At 36.0% G+C, this 21,497-nt stretch overlaps 1 protein-coding gene across 2 annotated transcripts; it reads left to right on the top strand.

The window, feature by feature from the left end:
* Nucleotides 1-1,666: 1,666 nt before the first annotated feature.
* LOC126966267 (UDP-glycosyltransferase UGT5-like) lies at nucleotides 1,667-20,782 on the top strand. Of its 2 annotated transcripts, XM_050810261.1 has the most exons (5): nucleotides 1,667-2,595; nucleotides 8,474-8,699; nucleotides 13,601-13,817; nucleotides 14,229-14,409; nucleotides 15,641-20,782. In XM_050810261.1, the coding sequence occupies exons 1-5, from the start codon at nucleotides 1,741-1,743 to the stop codon at nucleotides 15,656-15,658; spliced, it is 1,497 nt and encodes a 498-aa protein (XP_050666218.1). In that variant the 5' UTR covers nucleotides 1,667-1,740; the 3' UTR covers nucleotides 15,659-20,782. The 2 variants fall into 2 exon arrangements, with proteins under 2 accessions (XP_050666218.1, XP_050666209.1); XM_050810252.1 differs by having other exon boundaries at nucleotides 14,229-20,782.
* Nucleotides 20,783-21,497: the final 715 nt, after the last annotated feature.

Below are 21,497 nucleotides of genomic sequence, written 5' to 3'. Positions count from 1 at the left end.
GTCATCTCTGGTCTGGCGCACCCCAGTATCAGATCGATCCATTTGACCGCGTGCAACGTAGAGCAGCTCGAATTGTGGGGGACCCAGTGCTTTGTGAACGGCTGGATCACTTGGCGTTGCGTAGAGAAGTCGCTTCATTGTGTGTCTTCTACCGCACTTATCACGGGGAGTGTTCCGAAGAGCTGTTTAACCTGATTCCTGCCGCCGAATTCCACCTTCGCACGACACGCCACAAGTTAGGATATTATCCTCACCATCTGGATGTGTCGCGGTCCTCCACAGTGCGGTTTTCAAGGAGCTTTCTTCCACGTACCACAAAGCTGTGGAATGAACTTCCTTGTGCGGTGTTTCCGGGACGATACGACATACGACGATACACCTTCAAAAAAAGCGCGTACACCTTCCTTAAAGGCCGGCAACGCTCCTGTGATTCCTCTGGTGTTGCAAAAGATTGTGGGCGGCGGTGATCACTTAATAACTTGTGACCCGTACGCTCGTTTGCCCTCCTATTCCATAAAAAAAAAACATCAATTCATTTTTATAAATATAGATGAATTTGGTGGCAATTTCATTTCCAGAAATGGTCCTGTTGACTGGCCCCCTCGTTTGTGCGACTTATCGCCTCGCGATTACTTTGTATGGAGCTATATGAGGTCATTAGTTAATGCCATAACCAGCAACTCTTGAAGCTATGGAAGCCATTATTGACGCCATACGGCCAGATTTATTGAAAAAATAAATGGAAAATTGGATCGATAGAATGGACTACGTAACTCGTAGCCGCGGCGCACATATGTCGGAAATCATATTTAAGAAATAAAGGCCATAAAATTAACTACCAGATTATAATAACAGAAAATATATTCCAAAAATATTTTTGTCCTGTATTTTTATTTAAAGTTCTCAAACTCTTTATAGAACGCCCAATACTTTCAATAAATACATTTTTTAGATGTCATTCTAAATCGAAACAGCTCTTATTTTAAGGAGCTCTATAAAGAATTAACACGCTTTTTGGACTTGTTGACTAACCTAACAGACCTGGGTTACTAAGTACTAAGCTATGAGTTTGAACAAACACCTCTCAATCCTCCTCCTAAAGGTCTCAGACATTGCAGAGCGTGTAGATTCTGTAATAGTGGAGACGAAAACCCGTTTCACATCCTCTCTGATTGTGGTCCTTTAATGCGAAAACTCAGTATCTCTTTGGGTAATCCAATTCTTCAACCACTTGAGATACGTCAGCTCACAAAATATATACATAATAAGATTTATGAAATGATTCAATCTCAGCAGTGAGCTATAGTTAAAAGTGATTATCACAGTGTGATCTACATTGGTCGCAGTGAAACAGAGCTCCCCTGAGCTGTACCTACTATGCATCGCTTTCAACGATTTCAACTGTTTCGGTCCTTTATTTTTCTGAAAACAATCAGTTGCCTACCAAAAGCAATATAGAATAACTAGCGGAAACCGGACCTTTTTTTACTATAAATCTAAACTTGTTATAATAATTATAGATTGATAGTGAATTAGAAGCTAGAGATCATTATGTCACTGCGGCCTGCAGAGCTTACGATAAAGTATGAACTATGGATCCATGTGTTCTGACTTCTGTGGTCATTCTGCATTCACTATTCAGTTAATAATAAACATTCGAGCGAGATTGACGCGTGCGGGCGCGTGGTGACTCCGTACGTTAACCTTTCCTGTTTATATGTGGAATTGTGAATTAACAAGATGTTGAATATCTGGAAGGTTTTAATACTGTTGGCTTTACTAGGCCTCTTGCAAAACTTTCATGTAGCAGCGTATAATATTCTTGCAATAGTAACTCTGCCGCTCAAAAGTCATTATATGGCTTTCGATAGATTTTTTAGAGAGTTAGCCAAGAAAGGGCATCATGTTACGGTAATCAATAATTACATTGAGGAACCTCCACCGGAAAACATGACTTATATTGACCTATCATACAAGCGAGAACGAAAAATTGTCATGCCGCTTGTATCGGACTTTGATTCATTGGGGCCACACTACGCCAGATGGATTAATTTTCATCGTCACTATGAATCCAGTCCTGCAAGTACTATAGAAGACTGTGAGAATCTACTTCAAAATGAATTCGTAAAAGAGTTTTTAACTAAAAAGTATCAATACGATGTGATATTTGTTGAACAGTTCATGTGTGACTGCGGACTTGCATTTGCCGCTGCGTACTTTAATGCGCCCATAATTGGTTTTACGTCTCACACTCTACTACCCTGGTCTTACTCTAGACTGGGTTTACCTTTTGATTTTTCATCCGAAGCTTTTTATTTCTCCAACGCCGGTGTACATCCAAACCTGTTTTATAAAATTGAATCTTTTCTGGCTTATTTATTAATGAAATCAGTGGAAAAGTCAACGTTAAGAATTATAGAAAATGTATTTAAGAAACATGCACCAGAAGTTAATTTACATATGGAGGATGTTACAAAGAACATGAAAATGATGTTTGTGTATCAACATTACTCTGTGACAGGCGCTAGGATTATGTCACCGCAGATTCTGGAAGTTGGCGGCCTACATATTGATAAACAGAAGCCAATACCAAAGGTGAGCTTGTTTGGGAGTTATTTTAAATTAATTTATATTTATAACTCATCGATACCTACGTTACAAGTAAGTATCATTTAAAACTTCAAATTCTGTTTGTTGCCCAAGGTTATCAGTAGCACCAGGGGTCAAGAGATGCATTGCCAGACTTTAAGTTCAGAGTATGGTCTAATTTCTCTTTCTCAGGTCTATTTCGGGAAAATTGCAGCCGGTACTTGATTCTGTTGTGTCGGATGTATATTGGGGGGTTGCCTCACCATTTCCCATCACGTGATCCTCTTGTCCATTTGCCCCCTCTTATATAGAAGATTTTATTTATAAACTTCTAACGATAATAGTTCGGCTTGCTGTTTAAGCGTGTTTTAGGTCCGAATTCCAAAAGCCGTCTCCGTAATCCGTTATTAATGGGCATGATGACAATATAAATAAATCAAAGAATACGTGGTTTTGAGAAGAAATATATTGTTACTAGAAAAGCAATAAGTACTTAATACCTACTAAAACGCCAAAAGTCTACTTTTTTCTTATGGAATAGGAGGACAAACGAGCGTACGGGTCACCTGTTGTTAAGTGATCACCGCCGCCCACAATCTCTTGCAGCACCAGAGGAATCACAGGAGCGTTGCCGGCCTTTAAGGAAGGTGTACGCGCTTTACTGTACAAGAGAATGACTTAAAAGTTTTTTGAAACTAAATTGAGCGTTCTTTTAATGGAAAAAGTAAACGTAATGCAGTAAAGTAAAAAATGATCACCAATTTATTATCTAAATGCTGTAAATAAGAAATGCTTATTATTCATTAGTGACAGAATCACGAGCAATAATTTCAATTAATGATTTAACAATATGAACTGAGACTTATGGGGCCATAAGTCACTGGCTCTTCTGACTTTAAGTAAGTTAAATTCTTTAATAATATACTATGAAAAAATTTAAAATTAATTTTACATTCTGGTACACTTTTCTTCATTAACAATTCTTTTGAATATCGTTGTACATTTTTTTTCAACGACCAACAAAAAAGACTGACTAACTCGACTTAACCGAGTAGTAGGCATAACAAGTTTGTTTGCTCCATATCTTCTGATATCTTTTAAAGTATTCATTGGAATGGTCTATATTTGTAGCCAGTATTTGGTTAATGATAAATGCCGAATATTAGTAAATTCCGCAGCAAGCAATTTTCATTAATGAAAGAAATTGTTGCTGCGAATCTATCGTAACGTGGCTAGTAAACTTAATAATATATGTGTATATATTATATGTCGTAGGAATATGATAAAAACAGTGATTTGGTCAAATCTCGAAAGATGTTAAAATAACAACACGATTTAAGCATTTCTCGAAACAAATGTAGTGATTTGACCAAATGCCAGAGTTGGTTCCGTGAATTGTCAAATACTATTTTCTTTGGTATTTATAAGGTTTATTTGGTAAGACTTAGACATAATTTAAGGTAAGAATTTGGTATCGTATGGAGGGAGGGAGATGTCCTCTGTCCCCTGGCTCACTCCCCCACTCTCATGAAAAGGAAACGCACCAGTCTCTTGAAAATCAAATTAATGTAATCTGACCTCAAAACAGATAAAAGTTTCTCAAAAGTCCAAGTAGAAGCCAAATCTGATGCTCGCTTCGCGCGCTTTTACATCGTAAGTTCTTCTAGTCGCGTCACTCATTGTCATTTCACGGAACCAACCCTGGCATTTGATCAACTTACTTATGGAATTGACCAAATCTGTGTTATTATCATTTCCCTGCGACATACTAGCTGACCCAGAAAACGTTGTAATACAAAAGTAACTATTGATCGTAGATGGGTGAAAATTTGAAGTTGTATGTATTTTTTAATGCTGACTCATAATCAAACAAATTAAAAAAAATGTCAAAAAAATTAAAAAAAAAATTGTCGTGGACCACCCTTAACATTTAGGGGGATAAAAATTGTTGTTGTCCGATTCTCAGATCTATCCAATATGCACTCAAAATTTCATGAGAATCGGTCAAGCTGTTTCGAAGGAGTTTAACTACAAACACCGTGACATGAGAATTTTATATATTAGATAATACTGCGGTGTTTTCTTTAGGTTTTTAGAAGAATAAATATCACATAATTTTTGTTTATTTCTAAAGGTTTAATTTATTTAGCGACTTGGTAGCAAAATATAACACATAAAAAAAAATTATCCGTGAAAAATCTGACGAACCGAAACCGCATAAATAACTGAGTTACTGGATATATCCAGAGTCTGTGTATACACAGAGTCGGAAAGCAACTTCGTTTTATACTATACAAAGATAACACATTATACAGTTCTAACGAACATTTTAACCTTGATTGATTTTTTAAAAAAAATTGTATATTTATATAATAATAAATACATATAACATATATTTTGCTCTTAATAGTGATTTTCATTATTATAACACTAGAAATAAGGGATTGCTTTTAACTAATTCTAGTAGGCTTCATAAGATACATAATAGCTTTAAGGGTAAATGTATACACTTCTATAATAAAGTCCCAGCTACTGTTCAGGCATTATCTATAAATAAATTTAAATGTTTTATAAGTAAATGGCTCTGTCGTAAATCCTATTACTCCACTGCTGAATATCTAAATGATCGGTCAGCCTGGGACTAGATTGTCATTATTTTATAGCGATAGAAATTACTGTACAATATTGTATATTTTAATTGAAAAGAGCGCAAAAAAAGAATGCGGGGAGAGTTTCTTGCGCCGCTTCTTCTCTCTCAGAGCGCCATTTGCTTCCGAAGCGGTAGTAGTATCTAGTAGTTATTAGAAATGACATCAAAAAGAATTCTAAAGGAATCAATTTTGAGAAAATAAATGCCTTTTATGCCTTTCATATGATACAAACAATAAAATACATTCATCATTAGATACATCAGTAAAAGGTCAAACACGTCCCACATTTTCTTGCAACACTAAAGAAGTCGGCAGCCTTGTGCCTGCCGTTTACGATGTCGCGGTTAATAATTATTATAGTATGACAATTAAATTGAGGTAAGACCAAAGATACGCGAAAAACAAAATTCATAGTAGAATCATCATTATCGCTATAGATTACTCCTAGAAATGTGATCATTACTGCTCACTTCATGGTGGTCACTTTATGGTGTAATTTCACTATAACTTCCTTCGTTCAAACAATAATACCATAAAATAATGTCTATTGTGCTGAACTTCGAAACTCGCAGTCAGACAGCCCCGACTCTTCAACTGATCTTCACCATTTTTTCTCCATGATTTTTTTATATATTGACACACTTTTACACAAATTATCTTGTCCCAAACGAGCAATACCCTGTACTATGGGTAGAGGATACAATACAGGAATATATTATCTGATACGATATACTTACTTAAACATACATAATTACATATAAACATCCATGACTCGGAAACAAACATCCATATTCGTCATGAGTTTGTAGTTATTGGGATTCGAACCCAGGACCTCTAAGCTTAGTAGGAAGGGTCACTAACCACTGGGCTATATGGGTCCCCAAGTGGGCTAAATTATAATCACATGGCTCGAGAAACCCTTTTTACTCAACAGGAAATATATTTAGAATCACACCGACATCCTCAGGAATGCCTTACCTAACCGACTATAAATTTTCAGTGATCTGGAGATAGTAAAAAGTATTTTCCCAAGAAGCATAACAAAATCCCTTTATAGAAATTGTTGACTCCAAGACCCCAGAATTCTACCGCAATAGCATAATTAATGACCTTCCCATGATACGAAGGCAGGAGGTTATAGACAACGAGATTAAATACTTCGATTAAATATACATTTACTTATATATTTTTCTTACAAAAATATGTTTGTAAGTAACTTGAAGCTTTTGAGCATTGTATTATAAATATTTGTATCTGTAAATATTTATTTAAAAGAGTGGCAATGGGTTTTTTATCACTTCTTCTTAAATAAGCTCAACTTTGAAAAACAAAGTGGTGAATTAATAACTTTGACATTCATAATTTAAATAATTTTTGATCCACTTGACTTATGGGGCTCGCGTAAGTCATAAAATGGAGGTCATACCTACATCAAGATTTTTTGTAATGCAGTATATTGAAAAATTATAAAAATTTGATGAAGTATTTTATGATACTTTGGTTTAAGCTGTTATGATAACCTTATTACCAATTCTCTAAATAAATAAAACAAACCAAAATTTATGGGGCGCCTGCCAGACAGAAAATCCATACAAACGAAATGCATGTTTATTTACCAAAGTAATAAGCTTGTAGAGTCAGGGTTTATAGATAGAGTTATTAAGTCATAGAAGTGGTACAGCTGATTGCAGCCCAGTTCTGGTTCTACTAGAGACTCTTGACTTTTTGAAAGCATTGTGATCGAACTATTTTTAGTAGGATCTGTATGTAGTGTCTGCGGGAGTAACTCGTATTTATGGAAACGTGGAACTCCTGCAATGTCTAAAGATGGCAAGCGATTCAATTATATTTTTATACGCTTTATTTGTTACGTAATTTTCAAATTAAATCGGACATTTTTCAATAGTTACTGATGATAATGCAACAGAGTAGGGATAGATACTTACAATAATACATTATTTTAATTTTTTTTGCACAGAATATATTATCCTAACCAGAAACACAATTAATGACAGGTCATAGACATAGAAATCAAGTGTATTTTTTTCTCTTTTAATGTAGTTATGAAGAAAGCTAAAGGTGTTTTAATTTTATTTATTTATTAAGTTTATAATTTTACAAATTTTTCAAATGACGCGGTAATTGTAAATGAGCCATGACGTCATTCATTTTATATTATCATATTACATTTAAACAATATTAATTATTTTATAAGTAAACGTGTTGATCCTTAGAGAAATGATAACCTACTTAATGTCGTATGTGCGTGTATTAATATTATGATGTGTGGGTATTCACAAGATTATTATACTAACATATAGTTATAGTTATTTGTGATGTAAGTATTGAAGAAAAGTGTTTGTTGTGATTAAAAACGCTTGTGTGGGAAAGGTTATTATAACATAAACGATTTTCTTAATGATACCACAGACTGGGAATGGAGCGAACACCCTCAGGCTCTTTAATTCTAAATTTTAATTGTATGATATTTTATTGTAATCCATATATTTTATATATAAGAGTTTCTTGCGCCCGTTCTTCTCAGGTCTGAGGCATACTATTTCCAATAGATGGTAGTTATTGACGTTCAATAAGTGATTTTAAATACTATTTTGAATAAAAATATTTGAATTTGTATCATATGTTATAAAACAAACGAAACTTGTAACGTTGAGGGCGTCAATCTTGAGCTTCGAGTACTTATACCATGGACAGTTTACGTTGCTCTATTGCGCGTCACTTCCAAAGCAAAGCTCGTATTGTGTAACGAAAATTCAGCTGCATATTATGCATGATTCAGTATAAACTACATGATCACTCCTAATCACATGCGAAGCTGGGGCGGGTCGCTAGTCTAATATACAAACAGTAAGAATTTTACAGATTTTTGCTCTAAAATCCAATTATTTTATATTATAATTAGTGTTTTTTCAGGGTTTACGCAAAAATAATATTTAGTAAAAATTTGTGTTTTTGAATTCGAACGCCCGTCTCCTAGAACTCACCTTACTCAGTCGTATGTCCATCTGTAACTAACATGTAATTAAAGCCTTACGCAAGGCTGTTATAGGGACCAATGCAATGCGTTAGCCATGTTATATAAATTGATAGCAACCTTGAATACATAACATAATATATGTATATAGGTGTGTAGCGTTAGGCTTTTAACATAACCTTTAAACTATTAGTTTGCTTAAGTTGATAATTTCAAGAAGATTTTCTTCTGATTTCAGAACATAGAAGACTTTTTGTCATCTGCGGAGCACGGGGCAATATTCTTTAGTTTTGGATCAAACTTGAATGCAGATACAATGAGCCCATACAAAAAACAACAGTTTTTGGATGCTTTTAATAAACTACCATATAAGATTATCTGGAAGATAGAAAATATAACTCTACCTGCAGGAAATAATAATAAAATTTTGACAAGTCCATGGTTACCGCAACGAGATATACTATGTAAGTATAAAGATGACCCATAAAGCCCAGTGGTCAGTGACCCTGCCCACTGACCTAGAAGTCCCGGGTTCGAAACCTGGTTTGTGCAGACATTTATATGATGAATATGGATAGAATTAATTCATCATTTGTATTTATGTATGTTTAAGTAAGTATATTGTTTTAAATATTACATAGTTGTTTTGCACTCATAGTACAGGCTATGCCTAGTTTGGAGCAAGATAATCTGTGTACAAAAATCGATATAGACGTAGGAGTGGCGGGCATGGTTCACAATAAAAACCCTTTTTATGTAAGAGGAGGACAAACGAACGTCCAGGTCACCTGATGTTAAGTGATCGCCGCCGCCCACATTCTCCTAAAACACCAGAGTAATCACAGTAGCGTTGGCGGCCTTTAAGGAAAGTTTACGAGCTGTTTTTTAAGATACCCATGTCGTATCGTACCCTATACATAAATCATGTCACCAGCTAAGTGGTAATGTAATGTTATGCAAATCTCATTTATACACGAAATACACAATACGATTGCGTGATGTTTTTTAAGAATAGAACATATCTGTTAACGTCCGCGTCGATATCGTTATTTACTTTCAGATTTTTGTAAAAGACTTTAACAGTTTTTAAAAACGAATAATATGTTGCAAAACAGTTATATAAAATCTTCTGGTAGGTAACAGTTGTTCAGCCAAGTTCAGCTGTTAATGAAACAGATAGTATTTATTACCTAACATTACTTGGTGTCCGCTTTGGCCCCGACCTTATTATTATTACGTAAACATAAATTGCAACTGTCTCATACATTGGTTGCATAATAGCCTTCTGTATGGCGATTTTAATAATTGATTTGAATGTCTCCAGTAAATCCAGAGCAATTAGGGCAACTACAACATAGACTTACAATAAACATATACACTTACAAAGACGCAGCCTCCACATGTGCATCCGGTATGTCGTCAGTAGTTTACGAACCTTTATAACTAGCGCGAAAAGCTCGCTCTGAGTCCTCTTTAATATGCCTTTTGACAGTTTCATAATATTTCATCGTTTGGTATATTTCTTAACTTACTAAAATAATAGACAAATCCAAAATTTTCATTATGCTGATTTAAAGGCATAAATCGCAAATCCATATTTGTTATTATGTTTTTATTTTTTTACCGACTTCAAAAAGGCTATCAATTCGATCGGTATTTTTTTTATGTATGTACACCGATTACTTTGAGATTTATGATCCGATTTACGTAATATTTCTTTTGTTTGATGGAAAATAGATGCCATTTGGTCCCATAAAAAATTTACATAGTTTGGCCCAGTCGTTTTCATTTTGTGAACATTTATATGAAAATTTTCGCCTACCTGGATGACATAATAGTTTTCTGTGTACAGTTTTTTTTTTGGAGTTTTCAATCAGTTTGATTATATTATATTATTATTAACTGACGGTAAAAAGTAAAAAATAAAAAAAACTACGTTTAAAAAACCGACTTAAAAACTGAAAAGTATCAATAAGTAGCACATATAAATATAATATAATAAAAAACAGGCGTATCGAGCTTGGGTTGCGGCGCTGGGCACAAAGGATCCGAACTGCATAGTTCTTAAGAGGAAATACAACCGTGCCTCCAGATTTATTAAGCGGCAAGTCGCCCGTGCAAAGTCAAAACACGTCGTCAAAATCGGCGAGCAGCTTTCCAGTTACCCGACCGGAACACGCAAGTTCTGGTCGTTGTCGAAAGCTGCTCTTGGTAACTTCAGCCAGCCGACCATGCCGCCGTTGCACATGAGGAATGACACCCTGGCCCATACGGCAAAAGAGAAAGCCGATCTCTTGTGCACTCTTTTCGCCTCCAACTCGACTCTTGACGACAACGGAAAAACACCGCCGACCATCCCGCGGTGTCCGAGCTTTATGCCTGAAGTACAGTTCAGACAGAAAACTGTTAGGCGAGCTCTGTTTTCGTTGGACGTCAGAAAGTCGAGCGGGCCGGATGGCATTTCTCCAATCGTGCTTAGAACGTGTGCCCCTGAGTTGACGCCGGTGCTAACGCGTTTATTCCGGCACTCTTATTCTAAAGGCGTAGTCCCTGACTCAAGGAAGTCAGCCCTTGTCCATCCGATCCAAAAAAAAGGGAGACAGTTCGGATCCGGCAAACTACAGGCCTATTGCTATTACCTCCCTGCTCTCCAAAATCATGGAGAGCATAATTAGCCGTCAGCTCTTGGTATACCTAGAGGGTCACCAGTTGATCAACGACCGACAATACGGGTTTCGCCATGGTCGATCGGCAGGTGATCTTCTGGTATACCTAACACATAGATGGGCTGCGGCTATTGAAAGCAAGGGGGAAGGCCGGGCAGTTAGCCTGGATATAGCGAAGGCCTTTGACCGTGTATGGCACAAGGCGCTCCTCTCAAAACTTCCATCATCAAAAAAACTTCCATCTCAAGGCTTCCCGAGAGCTTGTGCAAGTGGACCTCCAGCTTCCTCACTGGGCGCAGCATACAGGTCGTTGTCGACGGATATTGCTCGAACCCGAAGCCCGTGAATGCTGGAGTGCCCCAAGGCTGTGTACTGTCTCCCACGCTGTTTCTTCGTAGACGACAGCACTGGTGATGCCGTATACACGGGCCATGCAGGTCTCTCTCGGGATTTCGTCGACCAGTGCCGGGAGAACTTGTGTCTTCCATCGAGTCCTCTCTTGAGAAGGTCGCGGAATAGGGAAAATTGAACCTTGTCCAATTTAACCCCCAGAAGACTCAAGTTTGCGCGTTTACCACTAAAAATACCCTATTTGTCGTATCACCGCTTTTCGACAACACTTCCCTCAAAGCCTCGCCTCGGAATACTGGGTCTTGAAATCTCGAGCGATTGCCGATTTCGTGGTCATCTGGAAGGCAAACCCAAATTGGCTTCAAAGAAACTGGGTGACATTAATAGAGCACGGCAATACTTCAAGCCGGCCCACATACTAGCGCTCTACAAAGCGCAGGTCCGGCCACACATGGAGTATTGCTGTCATCTCTGGTATGGCGCACCCCAGTATCAGTTCGATCCATTTGACCGCGTGCAACGCAGAGCAGCTCGAATTGTCGGGGACCCAGTGCTCTGTGAACGGCTGGATCACTTGGCGTTGCGTAGAGACGTCGCTTCATTGTGTGTCTTCTACTTTGAAAAATCTATTTCATACCGGCTTTTGGGAGACTCTGTAGGTTGATCCTTGTCTTTATAATCCAACCTTATCTTTATGGATACTCTTTTATTTTGGCATCTTAATGCCTTTTGGCAGATCATAACACCTTCTTTCAATAAATAGTTGAGCATCAGACGAGCATTTTTCCAATTCAATTTGTCGATATTCTTTAATGATAATCACACGATTTAATGATAACCGACTTCAAAAAGGAGGAGGTTATCAATTCGATCGGTATTTTTTTTGTATGTATGTACACCGATTACTCTGAGATTTGTGATCCGATTTACGTAATAGATGCCATTTGGTCCCATAAAAATTTTACATAGTTTGGCCCATTAGTTTTCACTTTATGAACATTTATATGAAAATTTTAGTCTACCTGGATGGCATAATTGTTTTCTGTGTACCGCGTTTTTTGGAGTTTTCATTCAGTTTGATTAAATATTATTATTAACTGACACTAAAACGTAAAAAATAAAAAATAAGCTACGTTTAAAAAAACCGACTTCAAAAACTGAAAGGTATCAAATAACTAAAAATTTAATTTAATACACCTCTTATGCAAACCTAAAGGTTTAATATTAATAAAATACTATTATTTGTATGTGCTACATATTGATAGCTTTGAAGTCGGTGCCAAGTTAATTTTATACAGGTACCTACACTCGCCACGCGGTCCTTTGATCGGGATAGCTTCGTCTAGAACAGAATTAACCCATGCAGACCCACACGCGTGGCCAGACAACCTAAATAATTACAGTAAGTAAGCTGTTTATAATATTTTTATTTTGTTTTAGGGCTTGGCACTGACTTAATATATAAATAATCTTAATATAATCCTAATATAACTTAATAAATCAATAGGTAGCACATATAAATAAGGTTTCGCATAAGAGGTGTATTAAATAAAATTTTTAGTTATTTCAGTTTTTGAAGTCGGTTTTTTTAAACGTAGTTTTTTTTATTCACACCATAGTGCACGATGGGAGCCTCGTACATCTCTATTTATTTAGATGGCCACCTTGCCTACGCCTTACGCAGTCTCTGCTACCCGGGTAGAAAAGTGTGCATGACATATATTTAGGTACTCGAAGTACCTATATATCAATACCTCTAAAAATAATCACGGAAATTGAGTCCGCTATGCTTATCTGTTTAGTTTGTGAAACGACAGTAGGCAGCAAAACGACAAGAGACACAATCATATTATATTTACTTAGAATTAATAATTGTAATGAATAAACAGACTCCAACTGCTATCTTACTCTAGTCAACATGGTATGTAATGATAACGTTTCAATAATTATGTAGCTTCGTTTATTAGTTAATAAATATTATAAATAACTCTTACCTAACTACCTATGTTCTTAACTTTACTTGTATATTATTATCATTATTAGCACAGAGTATGGATAGATAGTTGTTATCATATTATATCCCAAGCAAGTACATATGACCTATGTCCTATAACGGCTACAATATTGTTAATTATGAATGTATAGGTACAAGTCTTATGATGTTGATATCAACACTAAATAAGATAGTGATTAATGTATGGCGTCTTTGTATTAGCACTATCCGGTGTTCAGCTACAGGCCATACCGTGCCAACTGAATAAAGTCTAATACTCTTCATAGAGATTTACCCTACAATAAGCAAAACTACTTGGAGAATAGGAAATGACTTTTGCATTGCAATGTTGCAGGCCACCCTAAGGTGATTGGCTTTATATCACACGGAGGAATGCTGAGTTTGTCAGAGGCAGCTCATTGTGCGACTCCCCTTATAACGATGCCGTTCTTCGGAGATCAGTACTCAAATGTAGCCGCCATTGAAGACGCTGGTCTTGGTGTGACTCTAAGCTTTGATCAAGTCACTTCTGATTTGTTGGTGGATGCCATTCAAAGGATAACTTCACCAAAGTAAGTACTATTTTAGAGCAGAGCTGAGACGTGAGTCTCTATTTGAGGATTCTGGGTTGTTTGTCTATCTGTACCTAAATGTACCAAATATTCAAATTTCAATAACCTACTTCCTACCATGCTCTTTTGTTTTCCGGTTACTGTATAAGTAGGTAAGCTGACAACTTTTTGGTCCGTAGGTACCTACTAGGACTACATGCCAATCCATGATTAAGTGAATTTCGTGTCCTATATAGGCTACATTATACAGTTATGAAGACGGTCTAAAACACAATAGATCGCATATTACTTATTGAGACATCATCTAGAATACGGATTGTAGTTTGAGTCTCCTTATTTGAAAACATATCTTCATTGAGTTTTACTATAAATTTTAAATAATAAAAATTTATTTTACTATTATTTTAACAGAATGCAGAAGATGGTTAAAAAGATCCATGACCTTTGGCATGACAGGCCGATGAATGTGCTGGACAGCGCCATCTATTGGACTGAGTATGTAGCTCGTCACCGAGATGCTCCGCCGTCGCCTCCAACAAAACAGCCAACATGGTTTCAGAAGTCGTTAATAGATGTCTATAGTGTACTCTTGGTAATGTTTTTACTAATAATAGCAATAATGTATCTTATTCTTAGAACATTTATTGCATTGTTGCAAAAGTGTTTTTCGATAGTAAAAGTTTTTTTTATGAAAAAACTAAAATATGAATAGAGCATAAATTATGACGAATTTAATTTACTTAAGTTTAGTTGAGGTACCTACCTAAGTATTAAAATTATTGTACCTACCTACCACGGCTCACGATTCGCACTGGCACCAAGTAACTAGGTAATAAACGAATAATTCATTGTTTTGGGAAAAATAAATTCATACGTTTCCATGACACTGAAGAGAAGTGAAAATAAATAAATGATTACATCCTAATAATAATAAATAATATGTCTTACATTAAATTTAAATAAAAACGTTAAATAGTAGTAAATCACCTAAATATTATTTATTTAAAGGTGTAATTGATAGCTATATGGTGGAAAGTCGAAATATGGGCCGGATAGTTATATTGTCTCGCTCTATTTATCAACCCCAATATATTTCTATTTCTTTTACAAAAGTAAAGCTTAATAGTTTGCCTACGTGATGTTAAACCACAATATTATTATGTATACACTGAGTTGGAATTATAAAATTTTATATCAAACTTCCACCTGATTTTCGCAGGTCTGTCCTAATATTCTATTCAGAATTTTAGAATAGATATTGCTTTCGCCTCAAGGTTTCTTACGAATGTGGTTGTTCTGACGTAAATATATTTTAGTTTCCCTTACAATGTTAATGGTAGGTATTTATAGTTGTGGTAACCATAACCGTGTATTATTTATACACGTACAAACATAACATTTTCAAAAATTGAGCGGACAAATGTTTTTAGGTCATTGAATTATAATTAATATACCTATGTAAGTATGTAAAGGTTAGTCGAACATTTCCCAGCTCAGAGTTGTAGCGGTCCAAAATCTGTATAGATCTTGCAACTGTATGTTGTAAGATGTCAAGTAGGTACCTACCTACTTAGTTGAAGTTGCGTCAGAGAGCGTAATGTAGGATATATCATGTGGACCTTATAGATACTATGTATGTATACCTACTTAGAGAACGAGTCCTTGAGATCGTGTCGGTCTATTGATGATTCCGATTTTTGAATTTGTTTAGAAATTTGCGGAAACACAATTTTTTTTGTTTCCCATTCTGCTCTTCTTTCTCTAGAGAGACTTATTATACAAAATCAACTTTCTTTTGACTTTTGTCGATTTTGTTGTTGTAGGCTACGGCAACGGCTTAAACACTGGGATCATCGTAAGGAAAACAAACACTTAAGAATTTAAATTGGAATGGATTCCCCTAATGTTGCAACAGTCCACGTTTAGCGCAGAGCACGGTACCATGGTGTTGTTGTCTCATTTGTTCTCAGCAATAAACGCTACCGTGCCCTCCATCGATCATAATGGGCGGCTTGAGCAAGAATGCTCGGGAGGGACACTCTGACTCTTAAAAGGGCCGGTACCCTCTTGGGGTAAAATAAGGGTTGAGGGGATGGGCGCCGTCGCAACACTTACCTATACAAAATATCAGGCCCGCTACTTCATACCGGTATTGTACTGTGTCGGTCGAGTCAAGCCCATTTGTTGTACCATCGTAGGACGGCAGACGACATTCTCCCACATGCCCTTAGTCGCCCCTTTTTTACTTCCCTATTTTACTTACGCCCCGGGGAAGTACATATCAATAGGTAGTCTTCACCTGTAGCTCAATAATGGTGAGTCAGAGTATTGATGAACAGCTAGCACACCACAAACATTGAATAAGTTATCATGAAATAATAAAAATCCATGAATAACCATCCAGGGTACTCCCCCAGACAATACTTTATGTACATTGTTATACGTTGTAGTAATTCCGCTTAAAGCTTCACAGAACTGACTTGAATATTAATTAATTAAAAAATTATGTTTCACATTGCACGTGAGTCAATATAAAAATGTTATTATACTAATATGTAATATAAGTTTCTAGCTTATTTACACACTCTTGTATTCTTTAGATCACTTGGGAATAAAGTTTTTTTTTATTCGAGAGCAGTAAAATACATTTACGTACTTAGAACCCGATAGGCTCGGTTGTAAACGTCCTACTGATTTAAAACCTCCTCTGTGCTGATATCCCTAAAAGCATTTTCAGCGCAGCCGGAGATCTTGGAGGGCGAATATGTACCTCATAGGCGCGGGGTATCTTGGAAGGAAAAACTCGAAATTCAGACCGACTGCTCGATAAGCTGGGCGGAATAAAGTAGTTTTTCCAGCTTTTCTAAGGTACATGTTAAATGGCCTTTTATAACGCATCCACCACCTTATCACGTCTTGTATGTCTTGTCAATGGACCTAAAAGTATGAGTGATAGTTCATTCGATTGGTCTAGTCTTACCTTACCATAATAAACAAACCTAACTAATGTATCTTGGGAAAGAAGGTGTACCGCGCAAGGAAGATCATTCCACGGTTTGGTTGTACGAGGAAGTTACAAATACAGATTGTGAGGTTGATGTCTGAGTTTGTGGAATATATTGCACTGTAAATTAAGTACCCTGCGCCCTCTTATTGTATGAATTGCTATGTCTAATAAAATGTCTTTGACTGAATTATTTATATTGCGAATATTATAGGTAATTTCTAAGTCAAAATAATATAGGTTCCAGATAAGTAATCACCAACAGATGAAAGCTCTGTTCAAACTGAGGCGAACAGCGCGCGGGACGCGTTTTAGAGCAATTCGCTCGTTCGCGGGCGATTCAACGCGAACGCGATTGCGAAACGATCCGATGCGAATTTAATGCGGTGCGGAGCGATGCGGCTACTCTGTCCTACGTGCGCGCGAACCGTCCCCTCCGCGCCCTCCGCCGCCGTTCAGTTCAGTTAGCATTAATCATTTGCCATGGACGGACGGAAGCTAATGTTGTTGGAAAATTCATATCTTAAATATGAGATATTGAAGAAGTGTATAAAGCAGAGAAGTGGAACTAATACTGTGTACTTAGAAAGGCATACTCATGGGGAATTTCATAATTGGTACCAGGATTTACGAATGTTACAAATGCAGTTCATATCGTCAAAGCCATATGTTTACTACACAATATTATAAGGGATCTTGAATCAATAAATGAGAATGAGTTAATGTTTTTCCGAAAAACATATCAAAATATGTCACAAACACAAAGACATAATTCTCAAAGAAGATACAATGCTACATCACGAGCAGCCGCACAGGCAAGAGAAAACTTTAAACTGTATTTTGAGCAACATCCTTTGTTAAGAATGTAATAATAATAAAGAAATATGTTGTACTTACTTGTAGTCCCAATTATTTTAGCCACAGCCTCCCATTCGCGGTGCGATAATAAACGGTTGTGGTAACTTTTATTCCTTTTGTCCCATAATGTAGGACGTTCTTGGATAGCAATAATAAGATGTTCTACTTCCGACATTACTACTTAATTTTTGCTTGAAAAAAATATGGCCGACGCGTCCACTTCGCGCGAAAATATCAAGCCAACTGATTGCGTTCGCTTCAATTCGCGCCGCTCCGCACCGCACCCCACGTGCGTTTGGTCACGTAGGCCACTTCATTAGCCTCTCAAACTGACGCGACTTCCCGCGTGTCATTTTTGGTTTTTCTGTGGAGAAACAACATGCATTGTGAGAATTCGCGTCAATTTGAACACGGCCATACAAGTTTATGACACAATCGGCGCGAGCGACTTCTGTCCCGCGTCCCGCGCGATAGTAGCCTCAGTTTGAACAGAGCTTCAAGTACCTATACGACTTGAACCTTCTCGGAAACACGCTGCATCTTTAAGCATAGAATAATAACGCTCAGAATGATAGTCTCATTCATAGTTCGTGTCAATTTAGAAGTAACATTATAATTAATGTGTGCGTGAGCGTCACGTACTTACATTCGCCAATACGCACACAGACAGCCCAATAATGTTGCAAGTGAATAGACATTTCCCTAAATCAGTAAATTATAAAAATACTAGATTATATTATGTAATAAAGAAAGAAGAAATAAAATATAAATTAAGAATTTAATAAAAACATCACGTATTTTATTGTTGCAACAATTTTTAAAGTTTAAGTAAAGAAGTCTTTAGAATCGTTGTTTTTTGAAACTCGATGAAACGATATATCTCGGATATATCGTTTCATACCATATTGTTGAAATCATAGTTTTGCACGGCGGCCATCTTGGATTTCAAAAATGATCCCAAATTCGTTCTCAGCACCCTCGAGAACCTCAGATACGATATCCATATTGTTGTAATCATAAATTTGTGCGGCGGCCATCTTGGATTTAAAAAATGATGCCAAATTCGTTCACTGCACCCTCGAGAACCTTGGATTCGATATCAATATTGTCGAAATCATAAATTTGCGCGGCGGCCATCTTGGATTTAAAAAAAAACAAAATGGCGCGTAACCGAAAATCGTGACGATGTGCTATAAAATTTCTTTCATACGTCGATAAAGAAGTTTCACTTCAAAAACATACCGACGTATTGAGAACCTCCTCCTTTTATGAAGTCGGTTAAAAAGAGTGGCCGTTAATGTTCTCACCAGCTCAACTTTTTCCAAACATATGGTAAATTCAGTAATTTAAAAGAAATATTTATAGTGACTATACAAAGCGCTTAGTTTAAGGCCCTTAGGGCCTCGTCCACCATGTCCAAGTAAAGCTGTGATTAGTAACTTCTCAATTAACGTTAATTGGAAGCTACATGTTATGAGTATCTTTTGCCAATTTCACAAGCGAAAATTATGTTTTGAGTAACGATTGATTGGTTAAGTGAGTAATGAATCTATCACACGTCATATTAATTCAATTTTACGTCAAATATCACTTGTTAAACGTCATTGCAGATTGTCATTCATGATTTTGTTGAATGTTGAGCGTTAATTTCACTGTTTAGCTGCTTGTTTACTTTTGAAACTAGAAAGCATCTGGAAATAGTATAATACAGTTTTTGTTATTTAGTGATTGCTTGTGTGAATATCATTATTATGTATAAAATTAAATGACGACCAATCAAATCGGATAAATCCATTATAAAATACATTATAGCCTCTTTTTTCTCTATGTACCAATAAACACTAAACCTATCCCAGCGGAGGAACTCGGGCTATATAGTACTTTCATAGATGGCAACATATTTTTGTAATGGCGTCTGTTTTGATTACGAACTATTTTGCTATTTTGACGAACTTATTAGCTTAAATTAAAAGTTGTGAAATAGTATTTAGGTGTGAAATGTGATTTTCTTATCCTAATTTGTATGATAAGATGCTTTGTACTTTGTGCTGTACAGTTAGTAATTTTTCAATTAAATTTCACGCACTGATTGTCCTGGAAGTGGACAGAATGACACTGACGCGGTGGGAAACGTATGTGGTCATTAACGACCACATTGAAACTGCCTCATTTAGCTTGGGCCTACTCACGTTCTAAGCGTTATTATTCTAAGGGTTTAAGTATTTTTTCGATCGGTTCAGTTTTTTTCGCAGTACTTATAACCGAAAGAAAAAACCGACTCTCCACTTATTAATATAATAAATATGTGATAAAATAAGATGTCAATATTTCTATAGCACGTGGATGCTTTGATCATTGTGATGTAATATTATGGTATTCTCTGCACTGCAGTCACCAGCCCGACATTGACTTGAATTAACAATAACAATATTTGTTTGAGGTCAAATAATTAGATTAAGGCCATAAAACTGGCGTGAAGTGGAGTGCTATGATAATAACGTTCCAACTCAAACATCAATTTGTATTCAACTGGAGGTCACCCATATCTCGTAGTTTAACTACTTATAAGTTATTCATAAAAAAATATGATCATTCATCACATCATTCGGTTCTTAGCTAGAAGGAATCAAGGGAGGTAATACCCTGCTTCCTTTGTCCCTGCTAGAAACGAATAGAACGATATTTTTTTAAATAAAATTTATTTAATGTTGATTTAAATTGATACTGTTTAATTATTTATTTCTTAACTTTATTATGACCAACAAACAGTCACACAATCACTATTTACTTTAACTAATATATAAATATAAACCTTAATTAATCGTGAAGCCACATTAGCCACAGATGAAATATACAGGAGAGATAAACATAAAACACGTAAGTATATCTACTTATATAAAACTATCAAATGTTTGTGTTTTGTAATTATCAAGTAAGAAATCATCGTAGCTTATGGTTGCTGTGTTACAATTACTAAATGTTTATTAAATTATGTTAAATTATGTACACCACTTATTCGCTATATTATTTTTTAATTATTATCTATACCTACCAAAGTTATGTATTTTATATGGCTTATTTTTTAATTAAAATTTTAATCATGGCAATTGGTTTTTTAAGAGTTCAACTACCTTTATTATAAAGGAGGCAACACGATCAGTGAAATATCTATGTCTATAAAGTATTAAGTCTAGAACGATGCACTAAAACCAGAGTTTGTGCGGCATCTAGTATTTGCTAATAAGTATATGTTTTTTAATATCGCTGGTTTAGTGGCGTGAGCGAATTCGGTGATTATAGCTAAAGGCCGTTAAGATGATTGCCGCAAAAATTTGTTTGGCAATGGTGATCGTTGAACGCTAATGTGTTTTTCCGTTTGACTTGACAAGCTCGCCGCGACCGTCTGCACGTCGATAATATAACATTTATTAATTGCTTATGAGTGAAGCGTGATCATTAGTTCTTGAATGGATGTTACTTTTGAACTATTTTGAATATATATATATATATATTATATTATGACTATAATAATACTATAATAATGCAGCGCAGCACATTTCAATTCCGATCCATTAAAAAATAAAATTAAAATGAAGAAAAATTACAACTTAATTTAAGCTCAGACAAAAGATGTAAAAGTGATTTTATTGAAAAAAAGAAGGAATTGCTTATAATTAATTCTAATAGGCTTCAAATGACACAAAATGGCTTAGCTTCAGTTACGCATAAGCTAAGCCATTTTGTTAGCCTAGGAAACGTGTTACTGTGTCGAAATTTAAATTATATCCTCAAGACCTATTAGTTTTAAGAGGATCCTA

Source organism: Leptidea sinapis, chromosome 1, assembly GCF_905404315.1.
Source record: "Leptidea sinapis chromosome 1, ilLepSina1.1, whole genome shotgun sequence".
Lineage (NCBI taxonomy): Eukaryota > Metazoa > Arthropoda > Insecta > Lepidoptera > Pieridae > Leptidea > Leptidea sinapis.
The sequence above is the reverse complement of the archived record's forward strand: the minus strand, read 5'-3'. Positions and strand labels throughout refer to the sequence as shown.

Bases quoted from the DNA above. Each gene is read 5' to 3' on its own strand.
- LOC126966267 (XM_050810252.1), top strand. From the start codon at position 1,741: ATGTTGAATATCTGGAAGGTTTTAATACTGTTGGCTTTACTAGGCCTC. The intron at 8,700-13,600 runs GTAAGTATAAAG...GCAATGTTGCAG, and splicing joins ACCGCAACGAGATATACTAT to GCCACCCTAAGGTGATTGGC. The intron at 13,818-14,228 runs GTAAGTACTATT...TTATTTTAACAG, and splicing joins CAAAGGATAACTTCACCAAA to AATGCAGAAGATGGTTAAAA.